This window comes from Canis lupus, chromosome 15, assembly GCF_011100685.1.
Source record: "Canis lupus familiaris isolate Mischka breed German Shepherd chromosome 15, alternate assembly UU_Cfam_GSD_1.0, whole genome shotgun sequence".
Taxonomy (NCBI): Eukaryota; Metazoa; Chordata; class Mammalia; order Carnivora; family Canidae; genus Canis; species Canis lupus.
In genome coordinates, this window is record NC_049236.1 from 9359689 (window position 1) to 9386162 (window position 26474).

A 26474-nucleotide genomic window follows, 5' to 3' on the forward strand; every position below is an offset into this window, starting at 1 on the left:
GCTTTAAACTTTCTACATTTGCCAGTTCCTTGTCCTTACAGCTCGCCTGAGAGGCTCACAGAGATAAATCCACCAGTCAAAATCTCTTTCTTTTCCTTTGAGAAACAAAAACAGGAATTTCTGAAAAGCATGATATTCTGGACATTATCTCACGGGAGGGCTGTCCTCCCACCCTCATCTGATCACTTACACAGCCTGTCTAACAAACCACTGCTGAACATAAAGCGAGATTGCAGGTAGAGAAGTAGGGTGCCTGCTACACCAACAGGACTGTGGGACTGAGTGCTGGATTATAGGGTTCAGATCCAAAGTGTTCTAGGAAAAGAGGTGGTGGCAGATTTGAGAGAGCAGGGATCTCAGGGAAGCCCTGGCACATAAACAAATACTTGCTGAATAGATGAGTGAGCAAACAAATAAATAAAGGATCAAGGCTTTAAAGGATTTGGAATAATAATGACTTATGTTCATAGCTGTGTGGGATTTACCAATTTATTAAGGTCTTACTTATTGTCATCTCATTTGAGTCCTGTAAAAGCCTTGTAAGGAAAGAAGGGCAGAAATTGTCCTCTCCATTTTCTAGATGATGAGATTAAATCCCAGGGGGATGACGTAACTTTTATTAATCCAGCACACACTTAACTGAGTGCTGATTATGTACTAGGACTTGTGCTAGAGGCTAGAGATGTAGGATGAAGTACATGAAGTACAAGATGCTTGGTCTAAAGGAGGAGGAGGATGCTTGGTCTAAAGGAGGAGCTGAGGATCCCATTCCAACAGTTTTGAAATGATAGTAGTACTGTGAGTGTGCTCTGGGGACACAGAGGCCTCTGCATGAGTGGGGAAGGTGAGACTTCGTTTGCATCTATAAGGATGAACAGGATTTTATTAGAAGAGTGTTGTAAACAAAGAATACATGTCTAAAGGGCAAAGCAAGAAATAAAATGGCATATTTAAAGTGTAATTTGGTATAAAAGTGGCAAAGGTCCGTAGGGACAAGGCTTAGGGGAAGATAAAGTTTACAGAGGTTATTCTTTGGTTAGTTGGTTCTTGGTCAAGTTGAACAGTTTGGGCTCAGTCGTAGAGCTATGAGGAATTATGAACGCTTTTCAAAGGGGAATGAATGCCCTGTGCTGAGCCTTCCCTGGGATATTCATGTGTTTACTATTTTGGCTTTTGGTTTGCAAAACTCAGCTCAGAAGCTGCTTCCTACTAGAGACTCTCCTTGACCATCATGCCTTCAAGTTGGGTTAGATGTTAGATGTTTCTTGTGAGCTTCCTTGGACAAGGCTTTCCTCTGTCTTACGACTTATCTACTGCCTTGTTACCCTGTGTTTACGTGCTTTTTTACTCTGATCTGTGACCACTCAGAGGTCATACACCATGTCTGATTCATATCTGTAGTCCTTTTACCAAGCACAGGGCTTGACCCAGAGCAACATGCTCAATAAATATTTGCAGAAGGGATGAATGGGAGGAACCAGGTTCCACCCCAATCCTGAGACAACATTTGGAGGCAGGTGCAGTACTGGAGCGATTCTGTGCTGTTTGTGTTTCTTCAATGATGCTCGGGTGGAGAGTATGTGTGTGAATGGTGGAGTGGCTGTTAAGGATTGGTGACACTGGAAATGTGTTCCTGAGTGACCATGGGTCTCTCCTACAGATGGCTTCAGTGACTGATAGTAAAGCTGGAGTCAAAGATGCTTCCGACCAGAATTTTGACTACATGTTCAAACTGCTCATCATTGGCAACAGCAGTGTTGGCAAAACCTCCTTCCTCTTCCGCTATGCCGATGACACCTTTACCCCAGCCTTTGTCAGCACTGTAGGGATTGACTTCAAGGTGAAGACTGTCTACCGCCATGAGAAGCGAGTGAAGCTGCAGATCTGGGTGAGTCCTGGGCATCTTGTATGGGATTATCTTGGAGGGCGACTAGTCTGCTGGTGTGAGGAGTGGGAGGTGGGGCAAGTTTGGAATTCCTGGGTCTTATGGCATCAAGCACTAGAGCTGTTGAAGGTCCAGCCCCTGAACTGCCCCTTGCTGATCTTGTAGACGTTTCTCCCCTCTGTGGGGCTCGGTTGCTTCTACTGCTTAACTGTCTAAGAGCCTATATCCTGCTCATACAAATGAGTGGCTAAGAATCTGAGCTTTGGAGGTAGAAATTTGGATTCGATTTCCAGTTCTGCCACTTATTAATCTTGGAATCTTGACTAAATTATTTAATCTCTCTAGGTTACCCTTTCCTTTGGGGATTATAATATCATCTACAGCATAGGGCTGTTGGTTCCTAGCATAGTTCCTGGAATGTGGTAAATGCACAGTAAATGTTATTTCCTGTGTCCATAATCCATCACTGGATAACAAATCACTTCAAAGCTTGATGGCTTAAAACAATAATTCATTATTACACAGTTTCTGTAGATCAAACATTTGGGAGTGGCTTGGTTTCTGTCTTATGGCTTCGTATGAGGTTGCAGCCAGATATTGGCTTGGGTTGCTGTCAACTGAAGGTTAGAATGAGGCTGGAGGATCCCATTCCAAAGTGGCTTACTAATGTGTGAAGTATTGGCTGTTAGCAGGAAGATTTAGTTCCATGTGGTTCTCTCCATGGAGTTTAAGTATCTTCATGGCGTCTCCCAGGGGGAGAGATCCAAGAAACCATAGAGAAAGTGGCAATGTCTCTTATTACTTAGAGTAGTCTATTGTTCACTGATTTAGTGTAGGAGGAAAGTACACAAGGGTATGAATCCTGGGAGGTGAGGATCATTGGGGACCATCTTAGAAGCTGGCCACCACAGCTATTGTTGGTATTTACTCTGGTACTAATAAAATATATACATATTTGAGATGATATAGCAAAATGTAGATCATATACTTATCAATAATAAATTAGTTCTAGGATTGGAAATTTTGAAAATTAGTGATTTAAAGTATTCAAAGTATGTGTTATTTATTATCTCTCCATTCAACCTAAGTGTACATTAATATATTGTGCATATATCTTATTAGCTGTATACAATACTTTTCATTTTGTAAATTTTCTCCATATATTATTATCTTACAATTAACCCCACGGGTCAGATATTATTTTAATTCACTCCTATTTTACAGAAGAAAAAAATTCCAACTTGGTAATTAACTTGCCTTAGCTCAACCACACAGTTGCAAGTGGGATTCCTGCTCAGACCTTCTGATTCCAAGCTTTGTGCTAGCCCATATTTCTGTTTATGATCAAGTTAAGTGTTAATTTATATAGAGATAAAAGTTTATTTTGTTCATTTAGTCTCTATTAAAAGTATTGAGGAATTATGAGTTACTAGAAATGTGAGAAGCTAAACAAACTACTTAGTTCATTGGTTCTAGAAGTGTGGTCTCCAAGTCAGCATCATCAGCATTACCTGGGAATTTGTTAGAAATGCAAATTCTCTTGGGATGCCTGGGTGGCTCATTGGTTGAGCATCTGCCTTTGGCTCAGGGCGTGATCCTGAAGTCCTGGGATCGAGTCCCGCTTCGGGCTCCCTGAATGGAGCCTGCTTCTCCCTCTTCCTATGTCTCTGCCTCTCTCTGTGTGTCTCTCATGAATAAATAAATAAAATATTTTAAAAAATGCAAATTCTCATGCCCCTCCTGAGATGAGAAACTCTGAGTGATGGCCCAACAATGTGTGTTATAACGAGCCTTCCAGGTGGTTTGGAGGCAGGCTAAAATTGAAGAACCACTTTGGTTTAACTACCATTTGGTTCACCAATCTCGTGGTGAGAATCAATAAACATTTATTAAGTACCTGTTATGTGCCGGGTGCTTCCTCTTGTGTTATCTGACATCCTCTTCACAGCCAACACACAGAGAGGTAAGAGCACAGAAAATCGGGGCATGGTGAGAATACAGGGGAACTGGAGCAAGGCTGTGAGGAGCCGGGAAGGGTGCTGAGAGAGAAATTTGCTGGATAGGCTATCAGGCAAGGGCTGGAGGGTCAGGGAGACCTTGCACAGCATATGGAAGTTTCTTGTCATGGGCCAGAGTTTACCTACCTGATGATTGTTTACAGAGCTAAAGAAACTATTAGAGTTTATTTTTATCTATGAACATAAAATGCATGCTTACCAATATTTCCAATATGGACTGACATAGATGTCTTCATTTGATCTCCACATCACATGGTCACATATCCTGAACTCAAAAAGTCTTCAAGTGAGAGAGGACAGTTTGCCCTAAAGGATTGGCAGTGGTGACTCCCTCACTCCTTTCTTTATGTTCAGAGCATTGTGAGCTTTTGCAGTGACTTTATTGATTATACTACCTAATTTTCACTAAATAAGCCTTCACAATGGATATATAGTTTTAAAAGTGTCCTGCAAAGAAACCTCTGCCTGAAGACTATACTCAGTGTAGTGAGCCCAAGTAGGCACGGAAAATGGCTGAACTGATGTTTCTCTGACTCCCAACACAAGTTCATTGTCAAACATGTTTTGAGGTAAAATCAATGATGATCAGATTAGATCTGACATAGTCAATCATATAGCTTTTGCAAAAAAAAATGAGCAAAAAGATTTTGTGCATGTGTGCATATGTTTCCTATAGCAAAAAAAGTCTGTACTGTTCATAAATACATTAAAATGTAAACATTTAAATATTCATCATGTAATTTTAATATATTTTAGCATCTTTTGTTACAGAAGTAAATATATATGTATATACAATCTAAGTAAATATACGAATATTGTGGGTATATGCTCACATGGCCTTACTTACAGGGGTTTAAATTTAGAGACCATTACCAGACAGTGGGGAGCCATAGAAGGGTTTTAATAAGGTCAGATTTGCATCTTAGAATAATCCCTTGCTTTAGTTTGGAGGACAGATGGAAGCAAAGAAACCAGTGGTTTGGGTAAGTTATAAGGGCCTGCTCAGGCTGCAGTAACAAAATAGCACAGACTGAGTAGCTTAAACAACAGAAATTTATTTTCTCACAGTTGTAGACTGGAAGTCCAAGAACAGGGTGCCAGCCAGGATGATATCTGGCGAGAGCTCTCCCCTTGGGTTGCAGGTGGCTGCCTTCTAGCTGTGTGCTCACATGGCCCTTCTTTGGTGCTTATGGAGAGTGAGGGGGCTCTCTGGTGTCTCTTCGTATAAGGACACTAATCCTATTAGATCAGGATCCCACCCTTATGGCCTCAGTTAACCTTAATCACTAACTTAGAATCCCCGTCTCCAAATAGAGCCAAATTGGGGGTTAGAGCTTCAAATGTATGAATTTTGGGAGAACACAGCCATTTGGGATGTATACTAGACAGTGTCAAGATGACCTAAGAGATGGAAATAGAAGAGAGATTTAGAACTAGAATTTATAGAATTTGATGATCAATTAATTGTTTAGGAAGAAGGAGGAACACATATCTCCTCTAGATATCTAGATAGATATATATCTACTTACACATATTTGCTTCTATAAACAAAGGTTCTGTGATTTTTTTAAAGCTGCGTGAGCTCTAGTAAGTTACTTAATTTCCATGAATAAATAATATCTTCAGCTATAAAAGACTCACAGGTTTGTCGATGGGGGCTACATGTGATAACATAGTTTTATGCCTGGCACATATCAGGAACACAATAAATGTTAGGTTCCTTTTTCCTTGGCTCCTGATCCATATGCAAAGTCTGACTGGGTCCCCTCCCAGGCTTTCCTCCTGTGGTTCCAGGGGTGCTGAAACAGAACTAGCGTGGTCTGAAATGTTCAATTAAATTTCTCCAGCCAATTTGATCTCTTAGGGGATTTCAGAAAGCCATTGTCAGAGTGGAAGGTAGAGAGGGAATAAGAGGAGGTTATGAGCATTGCTGAGCAAGGACCATTCACAAAAGAAGTTTCTATCCTCTCTGGAGGATGTTGGATGATGAAGGTATTGGTAGTGCTTTGTTCGGAGTCCTGGCTACATAGGTCCCTGAGAGCCCCGTCTGTGGATGTGAGAAGACTCGGGATGTGAGGGTAGGGGAGCAGTCTCGTTAATAGAGAGTGGAAGCATGCACAAGTGTGAAGGGAGAGAGACTTGGTAACTCCACAGCAACAGACCTGACTAGAGGCCATTTACTGCCGGGTGAGGGTTGCCAAGCAACCATTAGAGGCCTATGGGAAGAGTTGAGCGGGGGAGGGCCTTCCATTACTTCCATTTGGGGCCCACTGCACGGACTTTTGGGTCTGGTGCTGGTCAAGGGAAGAATCTGGGGGTCTGTGGGAGGACTGAGCTGACCTCGGACTGAAATCACGTACAAGATGAGTTCACATGGCTGACAGTGTGCACAATCCTCTGGTCTTCTGAAGGCCTCAAAGTTCTCTTTGGCTCTGCCTTCCAGTCCTGTGATCTGGAGTGACACTTCGCCTCCATGGGCTTGTTTCCGTAACTATCAAAGGAAGAAAATAATCCTTAACTCTTCTTGCCTCGTGAGTTGTTATGAAGATCAAGTGAGGAAACACAAAGGAGAGCCGAAAGAGAACTATGAAGCCTTCAGGAGACCAGAGGATCGTGCACGTTGTCAGCCGTGCGAATTCGTCTTGTGTGTGATCTCATTCATTTGTCTGTTTCTTTCCCACCTTCGGTCTGACCCAGGGAGGTAATTATCTCCGTAAAGAATGGGTGTTTGAGGTCAGAGATGTGAAGTTACTTACGTGGAGCCAAACTGTAAACGTCATTCTTTAACTCATTCCATGGACATTGTGCCAGGTGTACTAGCTGTGGGGAAACAGCTTTCCTGCTCACGTGGAGTTTGCCCTCTAGGAGGAAAGATAGACACTAAATACATGAATAAAAAAATACCTAATTTGGGGACACCTGGGAGGTTCAGTCAGTTAAGCCTCTGACTCTTGGTTTTGCCTCAGGTCATGATCTTGGGGTCTTGAGATAGAGCCCCATGATAGACTCCAGGCTTTGTATGAGTCTGCCTGGGATTCTTGGCCTTCCTTTCCCTTCCCCGCTGCCTCCCCCTCTCCCCTCACCCATGCATGGATGCACATGCTCTCATAAATAAATAAATAAATAAATAAATAAATAAATAAATAAATAATTCTACTTGTTTTGTTGTGTTGGTGATGATATTGAAAGGAGAAAGTGTGTAAAGCACTAACATAATGCCTAGCATGGACTAAACACTCAACAGGCAGTAATTTTTATTAAAGTTCCTGAGTGATCAAGAAATGATACTCCTTTTCTTCCCTACTTAAGTTTGGAAACAAATGAGAGATAGATGCAGAAGTCAGAGAGATGGGGAGTAATGTGACAGCCTTATGACTGATAAAAGCTAGGGTGAAGCACCTGGTCCAAGTCTTCAGGGAAGTGGAGCTTCCTAATACTTCACTCTGGAGTCAGGTAGACGTAGAAACCCAATCGCAGGCCAACATGGGACAGCAGCAATTAGCTCCTGCGATATGCATCCAAGGTCAAAGTCCATGTGGCCCAGACTTACTAATGCTTCATGCCTAAAGCATCCCACCCAGGTCGGCATTAGATGCCTCTATCTCCATGTTCAGTCTTACTCTTGGGGGAAGGGAGAGTCCCTCCTCTAACAACTCTTAATAATTAAAGAGAGAGAAGTAAGCATTCACTCTGAAGGGAAGTTGGGCAGAATAATGAAAACTGAGAAAAATAAGAGGAGCCTTAAGAGATTTTCTGGGAATCCTGAATTCTATGGTAACAACAAGTGACTTCCTACATAACTGAGAGCTGAGAACAATAAGACCAGATGACATAGGCTGTTGGGAAGCCACCAGCTAGATTCACTTACTAACCAACTATCTTACTTCCACACCACCCTCTTGAAGAAATTTAGGTTACCACATGGCTTGAAAGTCACTTAAAATTATGAAAAGTAGTGAATATTAAATCTGAGAATGTCAAAGACATACCTTAGAACAAGTAATATAAGGATGCAATAAATATGGAGTGCCTGGGTGGCTTGGTCAGTTAAGCATCAGACTCTTGATTTTGGTTGAGGTCATGATCTCAGGGTTGTGAGATCAAGCCCTGCATAGGGCTCCATGCTAGGTGTGGAGCCTGCTTCATAGTCTCTCTCTCTCTCTCCTTCTGCCCCTCTCTACTCTGCTCTCTCTCTCTCTCTCTTTCTCCCTCTCTAAAAGGAAAAAAAAAAAAGAATGAAATAAATGTAATGGAGCTTAGGAATGTGGGGAAATATGATCATATCAGAAATCTACATTAAGAAGGATTGTGGCTCTTAAGCAGTCCTTTTTAAAAAGATTTTACTTATTTATTCATGAGAGACACAGAGAGAGGCAGAGACAGGTAGAGGGAGAAGCAGGCTCCACGCAGGGAGCCCGACGTGGGACTCGATTCCGTGTCTTCAGGATCATGCCCTGGGCTGAAGGTGGTGCTAAACTGCTGGGCCACGCAGGCTGCCCCCACAGTGAGGTTTCTTAACACATTCCGGAGTTATTCCTACCACTTCAGGAAGGTGAAATCTGGCCACCTGAACATAAGCTGGCCAGCCATAGAGAGACTGGTAGGCAGCACAGAGGAGGCTGGAGGCTGAATAGGGATGCTGGGGCTCTGACAGGTCCCGGTGGCCCCAGGAATATGGAAACAGTTCCTGAGTACAACATCTCATACTTAGCTCTTATGATAATCAGAACTGATTTTTCTAGGCAGCAAGTTTCCTGGTGTGGCTGCAGACATGTTGACACTTTCATCTCCCCAAAGCCGGTAGGAACCAGCTGCTGGAGAGGTTTAATCTTATTTTTTAAATCACAACAAAGACTATGGGAAGTCAAATCAGAATTGCAGGCATAGTCTGCCTTTGGAATTTGCAAATGAGTTAACCAGAAGTCTTTATTGGCTCCAAGGGGCTTCAAGGGGCCTCCATTTTTTGGGTCACCACCCCCTTACCTCTACCCAGACTGGTGTGGTAGAAAAATAAATACCTACAACCCATTTGTGTACTCATTCATTCAATAACCCCGTACCTATTACGTTCCAGGCATTGTCATATGAGGGCAAATAGACAGCTATGATACAATAGGAATGGTACAATAAGGAGATAAAGTGCTGTAGGAGAGAGAAAGGAGCTGCTACCTCTGCCTGGGGAAGTTATTTTTGGCTTCACAAATGAGGGGACACTTGAGCTGGGTCTTGGTAAATGAGTCAGAGTTTTTCAGGTTAATGCTGGGGAAGATCTTTACCAACAAAAGAAAAGACATTTGCCAAAGCGTGATTGCTTTTAGGACACGTCATATAGCTGGCTGTGATAGGGACTGGTGAGACCCATCCCTTCCTCTAAGAGGCACTGGTGCAATAAGACAGATGTAACTTGTGTACAAATATTAATGATGCTGTAAACATGAATGATGCCTCGAGAGGCACAGAAAGTTCTAAAGGAGTTCAGACAGGGAGTGCTCCCTCTCAGCTTGAGAACATCAGGGAGGGTTTCATGGAGGAGGTGGCCATATTGTAATGAGTCAGGTCTCACAGATCATAACGTCCTCTGAGGCAGAGCTGTCTCTCTCTGGGTCTGTGGTCCAGGCTGGCCTCAGCTTTTGCTTCATGGCAGTGTTCCGACATTCCCTGAAATGATTTGCATGTTTGGGAAGCAGTGCAGCCTGTCCTCAGCAGCAGAGGCTGTGGGGTGAGCGGTGAGCCAGGCCCACGCTACAAACCCATTCCTGCCATTGTTACCTTGTTCAGGTCCTGTTACCGGCCTGTGCTTCGCTTTCTTCTTTCTGAAATAAGGGTAATTTCAGTAGCACCTACATAGTACTGAGAGAATGAGATAAGATGATGCTTAACCTTGTGCCTGGCACCTACTAAATGATTATTACTTTGTAGTTTTTGTTATCATTAACTCTGGTACTCCCAGGGATTGACTCGTGGCACCGGCATCTGGACGTGCTCTGAGCTGGACTCCGCATGTCTTTCGGGAACTGATGGACGCCCACCTGAATGCTTTCTCAGTCCCGTGCTGAGGGCGATGGTTGGTGGCTGACTCCCTCGGCAGAGCTGTGCCCTAATAGCACAAAGAGTTTAGCTGGGGAGATAAAAAAGAAGTTAGAAAACCATAAAAAACTAAAATGTGTGGTGTTGAGTGAATGCAATGGAAATTTAAAGGGAAGAGTTCAGTATTGGGAAGAGTGGGTAAAAAAGATTTCTGGAAGGAAGGCAGTGGGGGTGGCACTCCAGAATGGGGAAAGAGGGAGGGTGTAATGGAGACATCCCAAGAAAGGGGGTTGACATGAAGGAAGGTCATGTGTCGCAGTAGTGTGCTTTGTGCAGCTTTTCCTGTGAGGGGATGGGACTCCTCTGGTACCTGCAGTCACAGCTCCTGCCTCTGCATCATATGCCACGGGGTGCAGCTGTTCCCTCCACAAGAAGCAGAAGGAATGGCACGTGCAGAAGCCCTGAGGCCCCGAGGCAGGGGATTCCCTGGCACACTCCTGGAGCAGTAAGGTCGTGTGGCTGGAACAGGGGGACAGTGGTCAGAGATGAGCCCAGAGAGCTGGTGGGAGGGGCGGAGTGTATGGGCCTATATATAAAATTTGTGTAAAAAAATTTATTTTTGAAGATAGCTGACACACAATGTTCCGTTTGTTTCAGGCGTACAACATGGTGACTCACCCTCTCTGTACATCATGCTACACCACAAGGGCAGCTATCAGCTGTCACCACACAACGCTATTATGGTATCACTGACCGTATTCCCTATGCTGCCTCCTTTATTTCCATGACTTATTTATTCCATAACTAGACTTTGGAGTTTTTAAAAACAGTTTTATGACACCAAAAAAAGGGTACATATTTAATGTATATCATTTGATGAATTTGGACTTAGGCAAACATGTGTGAAACCATCCCCACAATTAAGGTAATAGACATATTCATCACATCTAAATGTTTTCTTGTGTCCCCTTCTCCACATCTTTTTCTTTTTCTTTTTTCTTTTCTTTTCTTTCTTTTTTTTTTTTTTTTGGTGATAAGCACACTTAACATGAGATTTACCTTTTCAATAAAATTTTAAGTGCACAACACAGCATTATTAATTATAGGCACTCTGTTATACAGGAGATCTCTAGAACTTATTCATTTTGTATAACTGAAACTTTATACCAATAAACAACTCTCCATTTCCCCTCCCTCCAGCCCCAGAAACCACTGTTTTGTTTTGGTTTTTAAAAGATTTTATTTATTTGAGAGACAGAGATAGGGAGAGCGAGCACAAACAGCAGGGAAAGGGAGAAGCAGGCTCCCAGCTGAGCAACGAGCCCTACGCGGGGCTCAGTCCTAGGACCCTGGGATTCTGACCTGAGCAGAAGGCAGACACTTGATGACTAAGCCACCCTGGCATCCCTAGAAACCGTTGTTCTATTCTCTACTTCTATGAGTTTTACTAGTTTAGATATGTCATAAATAGAATCATGCAATTTTTGTCTTTCTGTGATTGGCTTATTTCACTTGGCATAATGTCCTTCAGGTTCATTCATATGTTGCAAATGCAGAATTTCCTTTTTTCAAGGGCTGGATAATATTCCATTATATGTGCATACCACACTTTCTATATCCATTTATTTAGCAATGGGCATTTGGATTGTTTCCATATCTTGGTTATTGTGAAAAATGCTGCAGTGAACATGGGATTGCAGCTATCTCTTTGAGATTTTTTTTTAAGATTTTATTTTATTTGTTCATGAGAGACAGAGAGAGAGAGAGAGAGAGAGAGAGAGAGAGGCAGAGACACAGGCAGAGGGAGAAGAAGGCTCCCTGTGGGGAGCTCAATGTGGGACTCTATCTCAGGGCCCCGGGATCATACCCTGGGCCAAAGGTGGCGCTAAACCGCTGAGCCACCCAGGGAGCCCCTCCTCTTTGAGATTCTGATTTCAGTTCTTTTGCATACATGCCCAGAAGTGGGATTGCTAGATCATATGGCAGTTCTATCAAAAGACTTGAAAAGACATTTTCCCAAAGAAGACAGGTAAATGGTTAACAGGTATATGAAAACGGCTCAGCGTTACTAGTCATCAAGGAGATGCAAATCAAAACCATAAAGTATTACTTCATATATGTTAGGATGGCTATTACAAAACAAAACAAAACAAAAACAAAACAAAACAAAACAACAAAAAAAAAACAAGTGTTGGTGAAGATGTGGAGACATCGGAACCATTATTCCACTGTACACTTGTCTAACCTTGTACACTGTTGGTTGGGAATGTGGGTGCAGCCACTAAGCAAAACCATATGAAGATTCCTCAAAAAATTAAGGAAAGGCTTCAGGTTTTATTCAGAATGAGTTGGGAGGGTTTTGAGCAGAGGAATTACATGATCTGACTAACATTTTTAAAATCAACTTTATTTTTAGATAATTTTAGATTTATAGAAAATTTGCAAGGAGAGTACAGCAAGTTCTCATATATCCTTCACCCAGTTTCCCTAATATTAACATCTTACATAACCATGGTACATTTTTCGAACTAAGAAATTAAAATTAGTACAATATTATTAACTTAACTATAGACTTTATCTACATTTCACTAGTTTTCAAATAATGTCCTTTTACTGTTCCAGGGTCCAATTCATGTTATAGTTAGTAACACTTTAAAAGTTGAGATATAATTCATATCTTATAAAATTCACCCTTTTAAAGGATACAGTTTGGTGATTTTTAGTATTCCTAAAATTGTGCAACCATCACTACTAACTCCAAAATATTTTAGTGACTTACACTTCAATATTGAATACGATTGCTCTGAGGAAGGATTATGTTTATTTCAAGGATAAATTATTAACAGACATAGGGCAGAAGCAGGGAATATCAGTTAGGATTTGCAATGATCCAGGCCAGGAATGGTGTGGCTGGTAGTAGAGAGGTAGTAGTGGTGGAAGAAAAAATGGTCAGATGATGCGTGTATGTTGAAAATATTGTTGACAGGATTTGCTGATGAGTTGAGTGTGGGGACAGAAGGAAGACAAGGAGTCAGGGATGATGCTGAGGGTTTGGTTGAGTGACCAGAAGGTCAAAGATACTTGTAAAAGCAGGGAGAGCAGGATTTGAGGAGACAATTGAGACTGAGTTTTGGTTTCATTAATTTTGAGATGCCTGTTGGAAAACTGAATGGAGATATAGAATAGGCTGTTGGATGAATGAGTTTGGAGTTCAGAGCAGAAGCCCTGGCTGGAGATCTAAATTAGCAAGTCATCAGCATAGAGGTGGTGAAGCCAATAAAATCAACAGATAGAAAGAAGAAAAGTTCTGAAGACTGAGCCCAGAGATATTCCAACACTAAGATGTTTGGAAGATAAGTAAGAATCAGCAAAGGAGACTGAAAAAGAGCAACTGAAAAGGGAAAGTATGGTGTCTTTGCAGCCAAGTAGAGACAGAGTTTTTGGAGGAAGGAGAGACCAACTGTGTCAAATGCTACTGCTAGTCATGAATGTGAGGCTAAGGCTTGGGAATTGACTTCTGGATTTAACAACATGGATTTCAGTGGTAACCTTGATACAAGCTATTTGGTGGAGTAGTAGGGATGAAAGCCTGCTGGGAGTGGGAGAAGGGAAATTGGACATACCATGTATGCGTAGCACTTGCAAGAATTTTTGCTTTTTTTTTTTTAAAGACTTTATGAGAGCGAGAGTGCACACGAGTTGGGGAGGGGCAGAGGGCCAAGCAGACTCCCTGCTGAGCAGGGAGCCTGATGTGGGGCTCAATCCTAGGACCCCCCCCCAGATCATGACTGAGCCAAATGCAGATGGTTAATTGAATGAGCCCCCCAGACCCCCCCAAGGATTTTTGCTCTTAGGGAAAGGAGTCAAATGGTAGCTGAAGGTGAAGGGGGGGAGTGTTTTTGTTGTTGTTAGCATGTTTGTATGCCGGCAGAGCAATCCAGTAGAGCTCAGCCAACTAAGTAACCAACAAAGAAACAAAAACACAAAACTGATGCTACAGGAGAGAGGGGAGAATTACTGGGATGATATCCTTGAATTGATGAGAGGAGGTGGCCTCACAAGCAGAGGCTGAGCCCTTGCTAGGAGCACAGACTATGCATCCACATCAACAGGGGAGAGAGCAGGGATCATGCGCACAGGTTGAGGTGACATGTACTAGTGGGAGTTCTCCTGATACCATTTTCCAAAGAAGTAGAAAGTCATCAGCTGAGGGCGAGGATGAGGGCAGGAAGTATGGAGATTCAAGGGAGAGGAGACTGTCCTGTGGGAAGGCAGGAGAGTGAATAGGCTAGGGAAATGTAATTTGATTGCTCATTAACATTAAGGCTCCACTTGAGGGGATCCCTGGGTGGCTCAGCGGTTTGGCACCTGCCTTTGGCCCAGGGTGCGATCCTGGAGTCCCGGGATCAAGTACCGCGTCGGGCTCCCGGCATGGAGCCTGCTTCTCCCTCTGCCTGTGTTGTGTCTCTGCCTCTCTCTTTCTCTCTCTATCATGAATGAATGAATGAATGAATGAATAAATAATCTTTAAAAAAAAAGGCTCCAGTTGAAATTAGTGATCATAAATTTAAATTCATGAATTCATGAATTTGAAACATGGTTGTGTGTTTCTCTCTAATCACTTTTTGCTCGGTGGATATAGTCATAGAATAGGCAGAGAGTTGGATTTTTTTTTTAATTTTTTTTTATTTATTTGTGATAGTCACACAGAGAGAGAGAGAGAGGCAGAGACACAGGCAGAGGGAGAAGCAGGCTCCATGCACCGGGAGCCCGACGTGGGATTCGATCCCAGGTCTCCAGGATCGCGCCCTGGGCCAAAGGCAGGCGCCAAACCGCTGCGCCACCCAGGGATCCCGAGAGTTGGATTTAATAAAAGTATTGTTTTCCCGGGTATGGACAAAGCAATAGAAGGCCGGGGCAGTCAGGAATGTGTGCAGGGAAGCCAGTGTATTTTTGGCCGTAGGATTCAAGCTGGGCAGAGAGGGAGGTGATGACATAAGAGGGGTAGAAGACAGTGAGATCATAGGGGTTGATGACCATTGAAGGAATGAGCTAGAAAAATCCTAGAGATCTGAAAATGGGAGGCTGGAAATGACTATTGGCAATGACAAGATGCAGGGTATGATGAGGAGGGTGAGTGGCTGAGCTGGGAGGGGTTAGACATGAATATTGCTGGAGGAAAGAAGCTCAAGGAAGTGAGAGCCCCAAGATGTTGGAAGACTCATCTCTATGGACTTTGAAATCACCAAGAATTATGGAGAGAATGAAAAGCGAACCAGGAGTTGTTGACTGGTCAGTAGGCAGATAAGTGGGTGGCAGAATGTCAAGATGTGAGATTTAAAGCTGGAGGTGTTTTGATTTTTGAAGGCAGGAAAGAGAATGATCTGGAAGCAGGGGTGAAAAGCAACAATATTTATTCCACCTGCTGGCCCAGAGATTCAAAGGTGGTGAGAGAGGAAGCCACCATCAATTTAGGAGACTTTAGGGGAGGCTGTGTCCTCAGGGAAAACCAGGTTTCCATCGCAGCAAGGGGGTGAATTAAACATTCAGAGAAGACGAAGAAAGAGATTTCTCTGATGACTCACTTTGGGTGTCAGAAGGCCCAGAGAGAGGTGTCCGTGGGGAACGGAGGGGCTAGGGTTGGAAAAGATAAAGTACAGAGCTATATGGGATTCAGAGGCCAGAGATCAAAGGTGGCTTGAGAGATTTGGGTTGCTTGCCATGACTGACATGAGTAGAGGAGTAAAAGGTACAATGTAAGAAATTAAAATGCAGACAGATGGTACCAAGACAGACGGGGGGGGGGGGGGGGGGGGGGCGGAATAGAGCCTTGCTTTCTTTTGATTCCTGCTTTTAGAAGTCAAGAGGCTGGTGGAGGGGCACTTGGATGGCTCAGTCCATTAAGCCATCCAATTCTTTTTTTCTTAAAGATTTTATTAACGGGATCCCTGGGTTGCTCAGCGGCTGAGTGTCTGCCTTTGGCTCATAGTATGGTCCTGGAGTCCCAGGATTGAGTCCCACATCGGGCTCACCCCGAGGAGCCTGCGTCTCCCTCTGCCTGTGTCTCTGCCTCTCTCTCTGTGTCTCTCATGAGTAAATAAGTAAAATCTTAAAAAATATATTTTATTTATTTGATAGAGAGAGAAAGAGAAAGCACAAAGCAGGGGGAGGGGCAGAGGCATAGGGAGAAGCAGACAGCCTATTAGTAGGGAGCCTGATATGGGGCTTCATCCTATGACCTTGGGACCATGACCTGAGCAGAAGGCAGCCACTTAACCACCTGCGCCACCCAGCCCCCCCGCTAAGCGTCCGATTCTTAGTTTCAGCTCAGGTCACAATCTCAGGGTCATGGGATGGAGCCCTGAGTCTGGCTCTGTGTTCAGTTCAGCAGGGAGTCTGCTTGGGATTCTCTCTTTCCCTCCCTCTCTGCCCCTCCCCTCATGCTCCCTTTCTCTCAAATAAATACATAAATCTTTCAAAGAAAAAAAGAGACTGATGGAGGTGCATTCCTACTTAGAATGCCTCCCTCTTGATTTCACACATTAATAATTATTGTGGCAATAAACCTGAACTACCATTTATGTAAAATATTCTCACCTGTCACAGGGCTGCTGTGAGCTGCCAGTGGCACTGGCTGGTGGCCATCTGTACTCAGTGCCTTTATATATATTTTTTTTCTTTCTTTTTTTAAAATTAACTCTATCCCCAATGTGGGGCTTGAATTCATGACCCTGAGATCAAGAGTTATATGTTCCGTTAACTGAGCCAGCTAGGCACCCTTGGGCTCAGAGCTTTTATCAACTCATTTAATCCTCACAAGACCCTGTGAGCTAGGTACTGTTATTGTCCCTATTTTACAGATAAGTAAAATATAAAGTCCAACAAAGTTAGGTAGCTTACTTAAGTTCACACAAGTAGCAAGTGGCAAGGTCCAGATGTGAATTGAGATCTGTCTTCAAAACCCCTGCATGTCCTGTGCCCTCTTCCCCTACCCTTCTTGTTATATCTTCATGTGGGTAAGGGCTTGGGCACTTAGAAAGCACTCAATAGGTGGTGAAAATGTTGCTAAGGGTTGTAATTTATTCAGAAGCAACTGTATATTGTGCAAATGCTTTCCATGCATTTTTCAAAAAATTATTACAACTATACTGCACAGAACAAATGAGAAAACCAAGACTCAAAAGTTAAGGAACTCAACCAAATCTTGCTAAGATTGGTAAATGGCACAGCTGAGATTCAAAATTAGGGCCATCTGCTGCCAGAGGCTGTATTTTTTTTTTTAAGATTTATTTATTTATTTGACAGAAAGAGAAAGTGCACACACACGTGTGAGGGAATGAGAGGGGGAGAGAGAGAATCTTCTAGTAGACTCCCTGCTGAGCATGGAGCCTGACTGAGGGCTCCAGCAGGACCCATGAGATCATGACCTGAGCCAAAACCAAGTATTGGTTTACTTAACCGACTGAGCCACCCAGGGGCCCCCAGATCCTGTACTCTTCACAGCCAGCGCCCTTCCTTCTTCCCACTGCCCTGTGATGCCGCAGAGACCTTACAGGTGATAGGGAGCCAATATCATGGCTGACATTTGGAGCCTCCAAGCAAACGCCCAGAAAGGGATGGGTTATGTGTTATAAACTATCTCCTCTTAGCTTTCCAGCTGCGCTCCTTCTGCTCCCTCTCTCCACCCCACTACAACTTCCCAGGTGATTCTGATGGGCATCAAAGTTGTACGATGCTGAGACATAGGTATGTAAGTAAGTGACCTGGCCCTTAGTGTAGTAGGTTGCAAGGAGCTGCTTCCCTGGCAGAGTGAAAGGAAGAATGGAGTCGGGTTAGTTCAGCAGTGATAGAAGCAGAATGAAGACGTGGCCCCAGCACTGTGATAAATAACATGTCGCTGAAGCCTGGTTTCCTTAGCTCTAAAAGAGGAATAATATTAATGACTACTTCTTAGTAGTGGAGTAAAGATTAAATGAGACAATATAAGGAAAGGACCTAACGCCATGCCTGTTATATATTAGGGGCTCAATAAACTTGCCCAAAGCCACATAGTGAGAGTAGAGCCAGGGTAGGTTCGTGAGTGTTCTATTGCACCATACTATTGTGACTGCTCTTGGTTGCTACCATTTTAAAGATTGTGAGGCATGGGGCTTCCAGGGTAGAGTCCATCAGCAGAGAAACTACACATGAGTTGTGGACCTTCTACCCCCATTTTCAGTGAGGGATAGAGAGAGAAGCCGTGTCTGCTCCTAGAGATACCCAGTTGCCTCTGGAGCCTTCAAAGATTCCCCTAGCTTGCTTGTCCTGCCTGATGTGTTGCTGAGGTGGGGGCAGCGGTAGGGGAGGCCTTTCAACGGAGGATTTGTGATCTCTTCCTTCTACCGCCTCCCCTTTCCCCCACACCCTTGGCGCACACCTTGGGTTGCCAGGTGACGGCTGGAGACTCTTATCCTGTGCTTCTCACCTTCCTCTGTGAGTGTGTCAGCTCTGTGCTAGTGACGCAGGGCTCTGAGCTCAAGCCCCAGGGTGGAGGTGGACAAGATGGGAAAGGATGGGAGGTCAAGTCCCAGGGAGTATCTATAGTCCCTCTCTTTGAACCTTTGCGTCAAAACTGAGGGTCCTCCTTTTTTCTTCTCAGCTCTTGTCCTAGTCATCCAGTTGTTGATGAGAACCATCAATTCTATCTCCCACATTTCCCTCCTCTCCTCCATATTTATGGTTCTGCTCCATAAATATTTACCTAGGGTTAACTGTGAGCCTCGCTTCTGCCCCTTTCCGACCTCAGGTTCTCCTTATTTACCCCCTAGACTGTAGCAGCAGCCCGAGCGGGTCCCCCTGTGTGCTCCATCTGCTCTCTGATCACTGTCATTCCACTGCTCAAAGCCCAGGAAGGGCTGGTACTGGTACCCAATAAACTCCTTTGCCTGGCACTCCAGGCCCTTTTTTGCCTTCCCAGCTCTATCTTGAGTCACTTACCTTCAGGCAGTCCACTCTGCACCCATGTGTTCTCCAAACCCCCAATCGAAACACAGGATGCACTTAAAAAAACAAAAACTTTATTTTTTAGAATAGTTGTAGGGCCGCCTGAGTGGCTGAGTCCGTTAAGCGTCTGCCTTCAGCTCAGGTCATGATCCTAAGGAACTGGGATAGAACCACCCCCCCACCCCCCCACCCCCCTGAGGAGTCCGCTTCTCCCTCTGCCCCTACCCCTGCTTGTGCTCCGTCTCCCTCCCGCTGTCTCAAATAAATAAATAAAATCTTTAAAACAATAGAATAGCTTTAGTTGCAGAAAAATTATAAAGAAAGTGCAGAGTTCTCATTTACCCAGCATCCAGTTTCCTCTATTATTACCATCTTAAATTAATATGGTACGTTGGTTCTAATCAACCGATATTGATACCTTATTATTAACCAAAGTCCAGAGTTTATTCAGATTTCCTTAGTTTTTACCTAATATCCCTCTTCTGTTCCAGGATCCCATCCAGGATCCCAGACTGCGTGTATTTATCATGCCTGCTTAGGGTCCTCTTGGCTGGGACAGGGCGCACTTTTCTGTGTCTCGCTCTCCCTTTCCCCAGGGATTACCCTCCCCTCACACCTCCCTCCCCCCTGACCTCTGTTTTCCACCAGCAAACTTCCATTTGCCTTTATTTCGTGCGGCCGCCGGGGGCCCCTCGCCTGACTAACGGCCGCTTCGGGCGTAAGGCCGCGTGGCGGGCTCTGCGGGCCCCCAGCCCTGGCCCGGGGAGGCCCGGCTTTCCTCCTGCAGCGGCCGGCTGTGCTCCGCTCACCCGGGCCCCAGCTGCCCGCCGGCCGCCGGCCCCGCCCCGCGGCTGACCTCGCCGGGAGCCTCCCGGGCTCCGGCTCGGGCTGGGGCCTGTCGCTGCTCCCCGGGCCGCTGGCCGATCGGTGACCTCGTTGGGCCCCAGAAGAGGCAGGCGGCGCCGTGTCCCCCGGCCCAGGCCCGGAGACGTGGGGGCTTAGCGCCGGGCCGAGGTCACACCCCCGGGGGGGGCGGCCTCGGGGCTTACCCTGAACCCCGCTCCCCCCGCTGGGTCACCAGGTGTCCGCGTGTCAAAAACGAGATCTGGGCGGCCCGGTGGCTCAGCGGGTTGGCGCCCTGCGGCCCGGGGCGTGACCCCGGAGGCCCGGGATCGAGTCCCGCGTCGGCTCCCTGCGTGCAGCCTGCTTCTCTCTGTGCCTGGGTCTCTGCCGCTCTCTCTCTCTCATGAATCAGTAAATAAAATCTTAAAAAAAAAAAAAAATGCCTTTAGAAAAAATGAGCTCCAATCCCGAGCAGGGCTGTCGCGCGCCCCGGAGCCCCCCCCCCCGCCCCCCGCCTCCCGGTCAGGCCGTGTGCTCCAGGCCGCCGGCTGGGCCCTCGGCTGCGCACCCCCGGGGCTGGAGCAGCCAGAGAAGAGGGACGAAGAGCAAAGAGCAAGAGCGAGGAGAGGAAATTGGAGGCGGCTCCAAGGTTGGCCGCTGCGCCCGGGCTGCGAGGGGCCACTCGGGGAGGAGCGAAGCCCCCGCGGCCGGGCCTCTGGCCTCCCCTCCGCTGCCGCTGTGGCCGCTGACGGAGCGCAAGGGCCGCCTGGACACTCCCGCCGGTAGAGGCTCCACCAGCCCTTTAATTTCCTCCCAGCGGACGTTTGCGCAGGTGGCTCCCAGCGGGGCCTTCTTGGGCTCCCGCCTCCTGCCCCCCCCCCCGACACCTCCAGCCCCGGAGCTGTCCCCCCACCCCCCATGGTCACCAGGGCGGGAGCAGCAGAAGGCGGAGGGCAAGCTGCAAACCGAGTGCGCGCGGCCGATGCTCTAAGAGCCTCGCAGCAGCCCAGGCGCCTCCAGCGCGCTTCGCAGCCAGCAGCTCCTCTCCCAAGGTCAGGGGACGGCTCCGAAGTCACACGCCGGAAGTGGCCGAGCTGGGATGTGAACTAAGATGCGTTCCACCCCCACCCCCGTGCTGTCACTGCTGCCCCTCACGGTACCCACTCATTACATGCTTATGATGTTTAAGTAAATGACAAGTGTTGAAGGTACACTAAAGTTAGGGGGATGATAAGAATGAAGGTTCTAAGGGCTTCTGGGAGGAGGTGACCCCACCCCTGAGATGGGAACAGAATCCAATATCAATATATAGAATATATATATTAAAAATATAGGGGCGCCCGGGTGGGGTGAGCAGCTGAGCGTCTGCCTTCAGCCCAGGGCGTGATCCTGGGGTCCCGGGATCGAGTCCTAGTCAGGCTCCCTGCATGGAGCCTGCTTCTCCCTCTGCCTGTGTCTCGGCCTCTGTGTCTCTCATGAATAAATACATAAATCTTTTATTTAATTTTTTTTAATTTTTATTTATTTATGATAGTCACAGAGAGAGAGAGAGAGAGAGAGAGGCAGAGACACAGGCAGAGGGAGAAGCAGGCTCCATGCACCGGGAGCCCGACGTGGGATTTGATCCCGGGTCTCCGGGATCGCGCCCTGGGCCAAAGGCAGGCGCCAAACCGCTGCGCCACCCAGGGATCCCATACATAAATCTTTTAAAAAAAGAATTTAAAAGAATATATATTTTATCTTGTTCCCAAAGAGATTTAAAGTGGTCGTGAAAGGTTAGACAGAGTGAAGGACTTCATCCCCCCCCCCCCCCCCCCCCCCCCGTTTGGCTCTGGTTCCAGCCTGCTTCCCCGCCCCCCACCCCGGGGGGGGGCTGCTGCTCCAAACGGCCTCCCAGCACTTCAGGCAGCCCTAAAAAGTAAAAACCAAAGCAAACAAAAAGCAAAACTGGAGGAGTCTGTGGTGTCGTGGCTAAGAAAACTGGGCGATTGCTAGAGTACTAATGAATTAGAGGGAGGACAGAGCCGAGGTAGGAGGGGCGCGGGGCTGCCCGGTTCAGCTCTTCCCCCCCCCTCCCCGCAGGTGTTTAACCTCCGGTGGTCCCTCATCTGCCGAGGGATGTGAGCACGGACACCCCCCCCCCCACACCCCGCCCGGCCCCGACAGTGCAGCAGGGAGGTAGCGCATGCCTGGTGCACACTAAGGCTCACAATTTCACAATTCACAGCGGGTCATTCCTTCTGCCTGTGGGTACTGGGGGGGAAATGTGGATCATAGAAGAGGAAACATTTGTTGTTTTGTTTTATTTTGTTTCCTTTTAGAAGCAGAAACATTTCAACTGAATTCTGAATGGCAGATAGCGACTGGTCCCGCAGGGCAGGAGATCAGGCTGTTCTAGACAAAGGAAACAGCATAAAACACAGACTTTGAAGAACACAATGTTTGGGACCCAGAGTGTAGCTCAGGGCTGTTCGAACCTGGGGAGAAAGAATGGGAGGGGTGGCATGAGCTTAAGGCAGTAAGACTACTAAGCTTGCAACTATTAAGTTAGGGATAAATCTAGCAGCCTTGCATCCTGGAAGGCACAGGGGTTAGACTAGCTCCAGCATTTACTAACTTGGGCAAGTAGTTAACCTCTCTGTGCCTTGGTTTGTCCTACCCACCTCTTAGAGCCAGTTGTGAAGATTGTGAAGTAATGTATGAAAAACACTTGTCATGGTGCCTGACGCTTAGTAAATACTTGATTTGTGTTAATTATTTTTATTACTATTTATCCTGACTCCTTAGAACTAGAAGGGGCCCTAAAAATTATCTAGTCTGATGCCCTATTTTAGTTGTTTATATTTTAATTTTTTAAAAAGATTGTATTTACTTGAGAGAGAGCACAAGAGTATGAGTGGGGGAGAGGAACAGAGGGAGAAGCAGACTCCCCACTGAGCAAGGAGCCTGACCTGGGGCCTGATCCCAGGACCCTGAGATCATGACCTGAGCCCAAGGCAGCTGCTTAACTGACTGAGCCACCCAGGCGCCCCAGTTGTCCTTATTTTATTATTTTTTTAAATAAGTCTTTTTTTTTTTTAGATTTAATTTTTATTTATTTTTTATTTATTCATGATAGACACAGAGTGAGAGAGAGGCAGAGACACAGGCAGAGGGAGAAGCAGGCTCCATGCATGGAGCCCGACGTGGGACTTGATCCCAGGTCCCCAGGATCACACCCCGGGCTGCAGGCAGCACTAAACCGCTGTGCCACCAGGGCTGCCCAGTTGTCCTTATTTTAAAGATGGAAAACCCCCATCATCAGATGAATGGATAAAGAAGATGTGATACAAACACACACACACACACACACACACACACACACACACACAGGAATATTACTCAGCCATCAAAAAGAATGAAATCTTAACCATTTGCAACGACATGGGTGGAGCTGGAGTGTATTATGTTAAGTGCAATAAGTCAGTCAGACAAATAGCATATGCCTTCACGCATACATGGAATTTAAGAAACAAAACAGATGAACATAGGGGAAGGGAAGGAAAAATACAATAAGATAAAAACAGAGAGGGAAGCAAACCATAGAGACTCTTAACTCTAGGGAGCAACTGAGGGTTGCTGGAGGGAAGAGGGTGTGGGGATGGGGTATCTGGGTGATGGGCATTAAGGAGGCACTTAGGCACTTAATGAGCCCTGGGTGTTATATGCAACTGATGAATCTCTAAAGTCTACCCCTAAAACTAATAACATACTATATATTAACTAAATTGAATTTATTATTTTTTTTTAAATTTTTATTTATGATAGTCACACAGAGAGAGAGAGAGAGGCGGAGACATAGGCAGAGGGAGAAGCAGGCCCCATGCACCGGGAGCCCGACGTGGGATTCGATCCCGGGTCTCCAGGATCGTGCCCTGGGCCAAAGGCAGGCGCCAAACCGCTGCGCCACCCAGGGATCCCACTAAATTGAATTTAAATAAAAAATATGAAAAAAACAAAGATGGCAAACCCAAGGCCCAGAGTGAATTATTTATAATTCATATTTATAACCCCCCTCAAAGCAAGTTAGTGGTAGGATGAATCCTACCCAGGCCTCCTGACTCCCGGCCTGCAACACGTGGCTCCCTTACTATTGTCAGGCTGCCTCTGACAGAGTCTCCCTCCCTCTTCAGATGATTGTCTCCCATCCCTTGTAAATAAATTTCAAGGCATTTGCTTTGTGTTTATCCTATTTCTAGAATACTCTGGCACCTGTATGCAAATTATCCTCAGGGGACTTGTCTGCTATGGTGACTTGGGCCAACTCCCCAAAGAAGGCAGCTATTAAACCAAAGGGAAAGTACAGCCCAGGGTAGGGCAGAGATTCTGGACGGTCTTTCTAGTTAAGTCCTAGGGGTCCATCTGTATTTTAACTCTTTGTTTCTCTGTTTGAAAATGAGTTCATAAGTAAATCTGTGACCAGGCTCCAAGCTGAGATTTTGGGATTTGAAGTCATGTCAGAAGGTGCTGTGGAAGGTCCAAAGCCTGTGGACATTCACATGAGCTATGCAGCTATGGTGCTGGCTCAAATTCTGGAGAAATGATTCTTACTTCCAGGAAAATGGAAGTACTATAAGGGATTGGAGGGAGAAACACAACTTTTATGAGACAACCCAATGGTTCAGCCCTGCAGAGCTGAAGAGATTTGAGACTCATGAGATGATGAAGGGGGTAAAGCAAGGCCTCAAACACTTCTTCCATAAACGGCAATTTCGTTGACCCTTGACATAAACAGCAGTGTCCCCATCCCCAGGGGCCTCACCATTTAGCACACACTTTCTCACACTTTCTGAATGTCTTCCAGGTGATAGGCCCCATGTTGGGCACCACAAAACCCTCGGTAGCTCCCTGGTCTCTTCAGGACACTGTTCAAGCACCTGGCCTGGCATTCAAGACCTTGATAATCTAGCTAACTCCAGCCTCACTTCCTACTTCCTCCCCTACCTAGTATTTTAAGTACTGTGTTTTAGAGAATCTAAAATGCTATCAATTGTAATTTATATTCTTATTTCAGAGATGTAAAATGTGAAAAAGTGGACATCTTACAATCCTGAATATTTTATACTTCAGTGAAAATGGAATTGCTTATACTCTCCCTAGATGCCATGCTGTATCAGGCTTTACCTTTTGTTTTTTTTTCTTTTTAACTGTTTCTTATGGAAAATTTCAAACACACACTCAAGTAGGGAGACTAAATATAACATGCACTCTACGCCAGGACACCTGCACCCCAATGTTTATAGCAGCAGTGTTCACAGCAGCCAAATTGTAGAAGGAGCCTCGGTGTCCATGGAAAGATGAATGGATAAAGAAGATGTGGTTTATGTATACAATGGAATATTACTCAGCCATTAGAAACGACAAATACCCACCATTTGCTTCGACGTGGATGGAACTGGAGGGTATTATGCTGAGTGAAGTAAGTCAATCAGAGAAGGACAAACATTATATGGTCTCATTCATTTGGGGAATATAAAAAATAGTGAAAGGGAATAAAGGGGAAAGGAGAGAAAATGAGTGGGGAATATCAGAGAGGGAGACAAAACATGGAGACTCCTACCTCTGGAAAACGAACAAGGGGTGGTGGAAAGGGAGGTGGGCGGGGGTTTGGGGTGACTGGGTGATGGGCATTGAGGGAGGCACTTGGTGGGATGAACACCAGGTGTTATGCTATATGTTGGCAAATTGAACATCAATAAAAATAAATAAATAAATAAATAAATAAATAAATAAATAAATAAATAAACATGCACTCTGTATCTACAACAATTATCAACTTATGGTTTATTCTCCATGTGTTAGCCCTATTTTTTTCTCCTAGGAATATTAATATTAATAGCAACTGCCACTACTTAACTATGAGCTTAATTTTTCTTAATTATAAAAGTAATATATGCTCATTTAAAAAAATACCTTAAGATTACATGCAAGCATAAAGAAGAAAACATTATTGATATTTTTTTAATTTTTTTTTTAATTTTTATTTATTTATGATAGTCACAGAGAGAGAGAGAGGCGCAGAGACACAGGCAGAGGGAGAAGCAGGCTCCATGCACCGGGAGCCCGATGTGGGATTCGATCCCGGGTCTCCAGGATCGCGCCCTGGGCCAAAGGCAGGCGCCAAACCGCTGCGCCACCCAGGGATCCCCATTATTGATATTTTGATTGGTTTCTTTCCAGTTTCATTTCTATGACTTTTTAACACTGTCCAAGCACCTGGCCTGGCATTCAAGACCTTCAAGACCAAGCCTCCAGTGAGGCTGGAGTTAGCTAGATCATTCAATTTTTATATCTTGCTTTTTAAAAAAATGTAACTTTATGATGTAAGTATAGTTAATTTTTATGAATGTGTTTTTAACGATTTCATTGTACATTATAGGGAGGTTGCACCAAATGCGTTAATTAAGTCATGCATTCAACAGTAGTTGTTGCACTTACATGTGTTGGGCACTCTAAATCATGGTAAAAGAATGAGCCACAATCTCTGGCCTCTCAAAGCTTAGTTGTTCTCCATTATTTGAATTTTTAACCACTTTTCAGTTTGGGGCTGTTCTGAATCATGTTACAGTGATCAGTGACCATCCTTGTGTGTAAAACTTTTCCTAGGTTTCAGATTATTTCCTTTAAATAGATTTTCAATAGTGAAATTCCGGTTTTGCTCTATCTTTGCCAGCATGGGA

General features: G+C 45.2%; 1 protein-coding gene and 1 long non-coding RNA gene across 8 annotated transcripts in view; one reads left to right on the forward strand and one right to left on the reverse strand.

Moving 5' to 3' along the window:
- The window catches only part of RAB3B (RAB3B, member RAS oncogene family), an 82365-nt gene that overhangs the window by 17124 nt on the left and 38767 nt on the right, over window positions 1–26474 (forward strand). For all 6 annotated transcript variants that reach the window (XM_038558051.1, XM_038558048.1, XM_038558050.1 and 3 more), the window contains one exon: window positions 1661–1888. In XM_038558051.1, the coding sequence (XP_038413979.1) occupies window positions 1661–1888 (228 nt within the window). The remainder of the gene's footprint in view (window positions 1–1660; window positions 1889–26474) is intronic.
- LOC111098968 lies at window positions 8160–19694 on the reverse strand. 2 transcript variants are annotated; one of them, XR_005370226.1, is made up of 4 exons: window positions 19545–19694; window positions 18907–18968; window positions 10301–10449; window positions 8160–10021 (listed from the first exon to the last, which is right to left on the reverse strand). It is a non-coding gene; the product is annotated as an uncharacterized LOC111098968 (long non-coding RNA). The 2 variants fall into 2 exon arrangements; XR_005370227.1 differs by lacking the exon at window positions 18907–18968 and having other exon boundaries at window positions 19381–19694.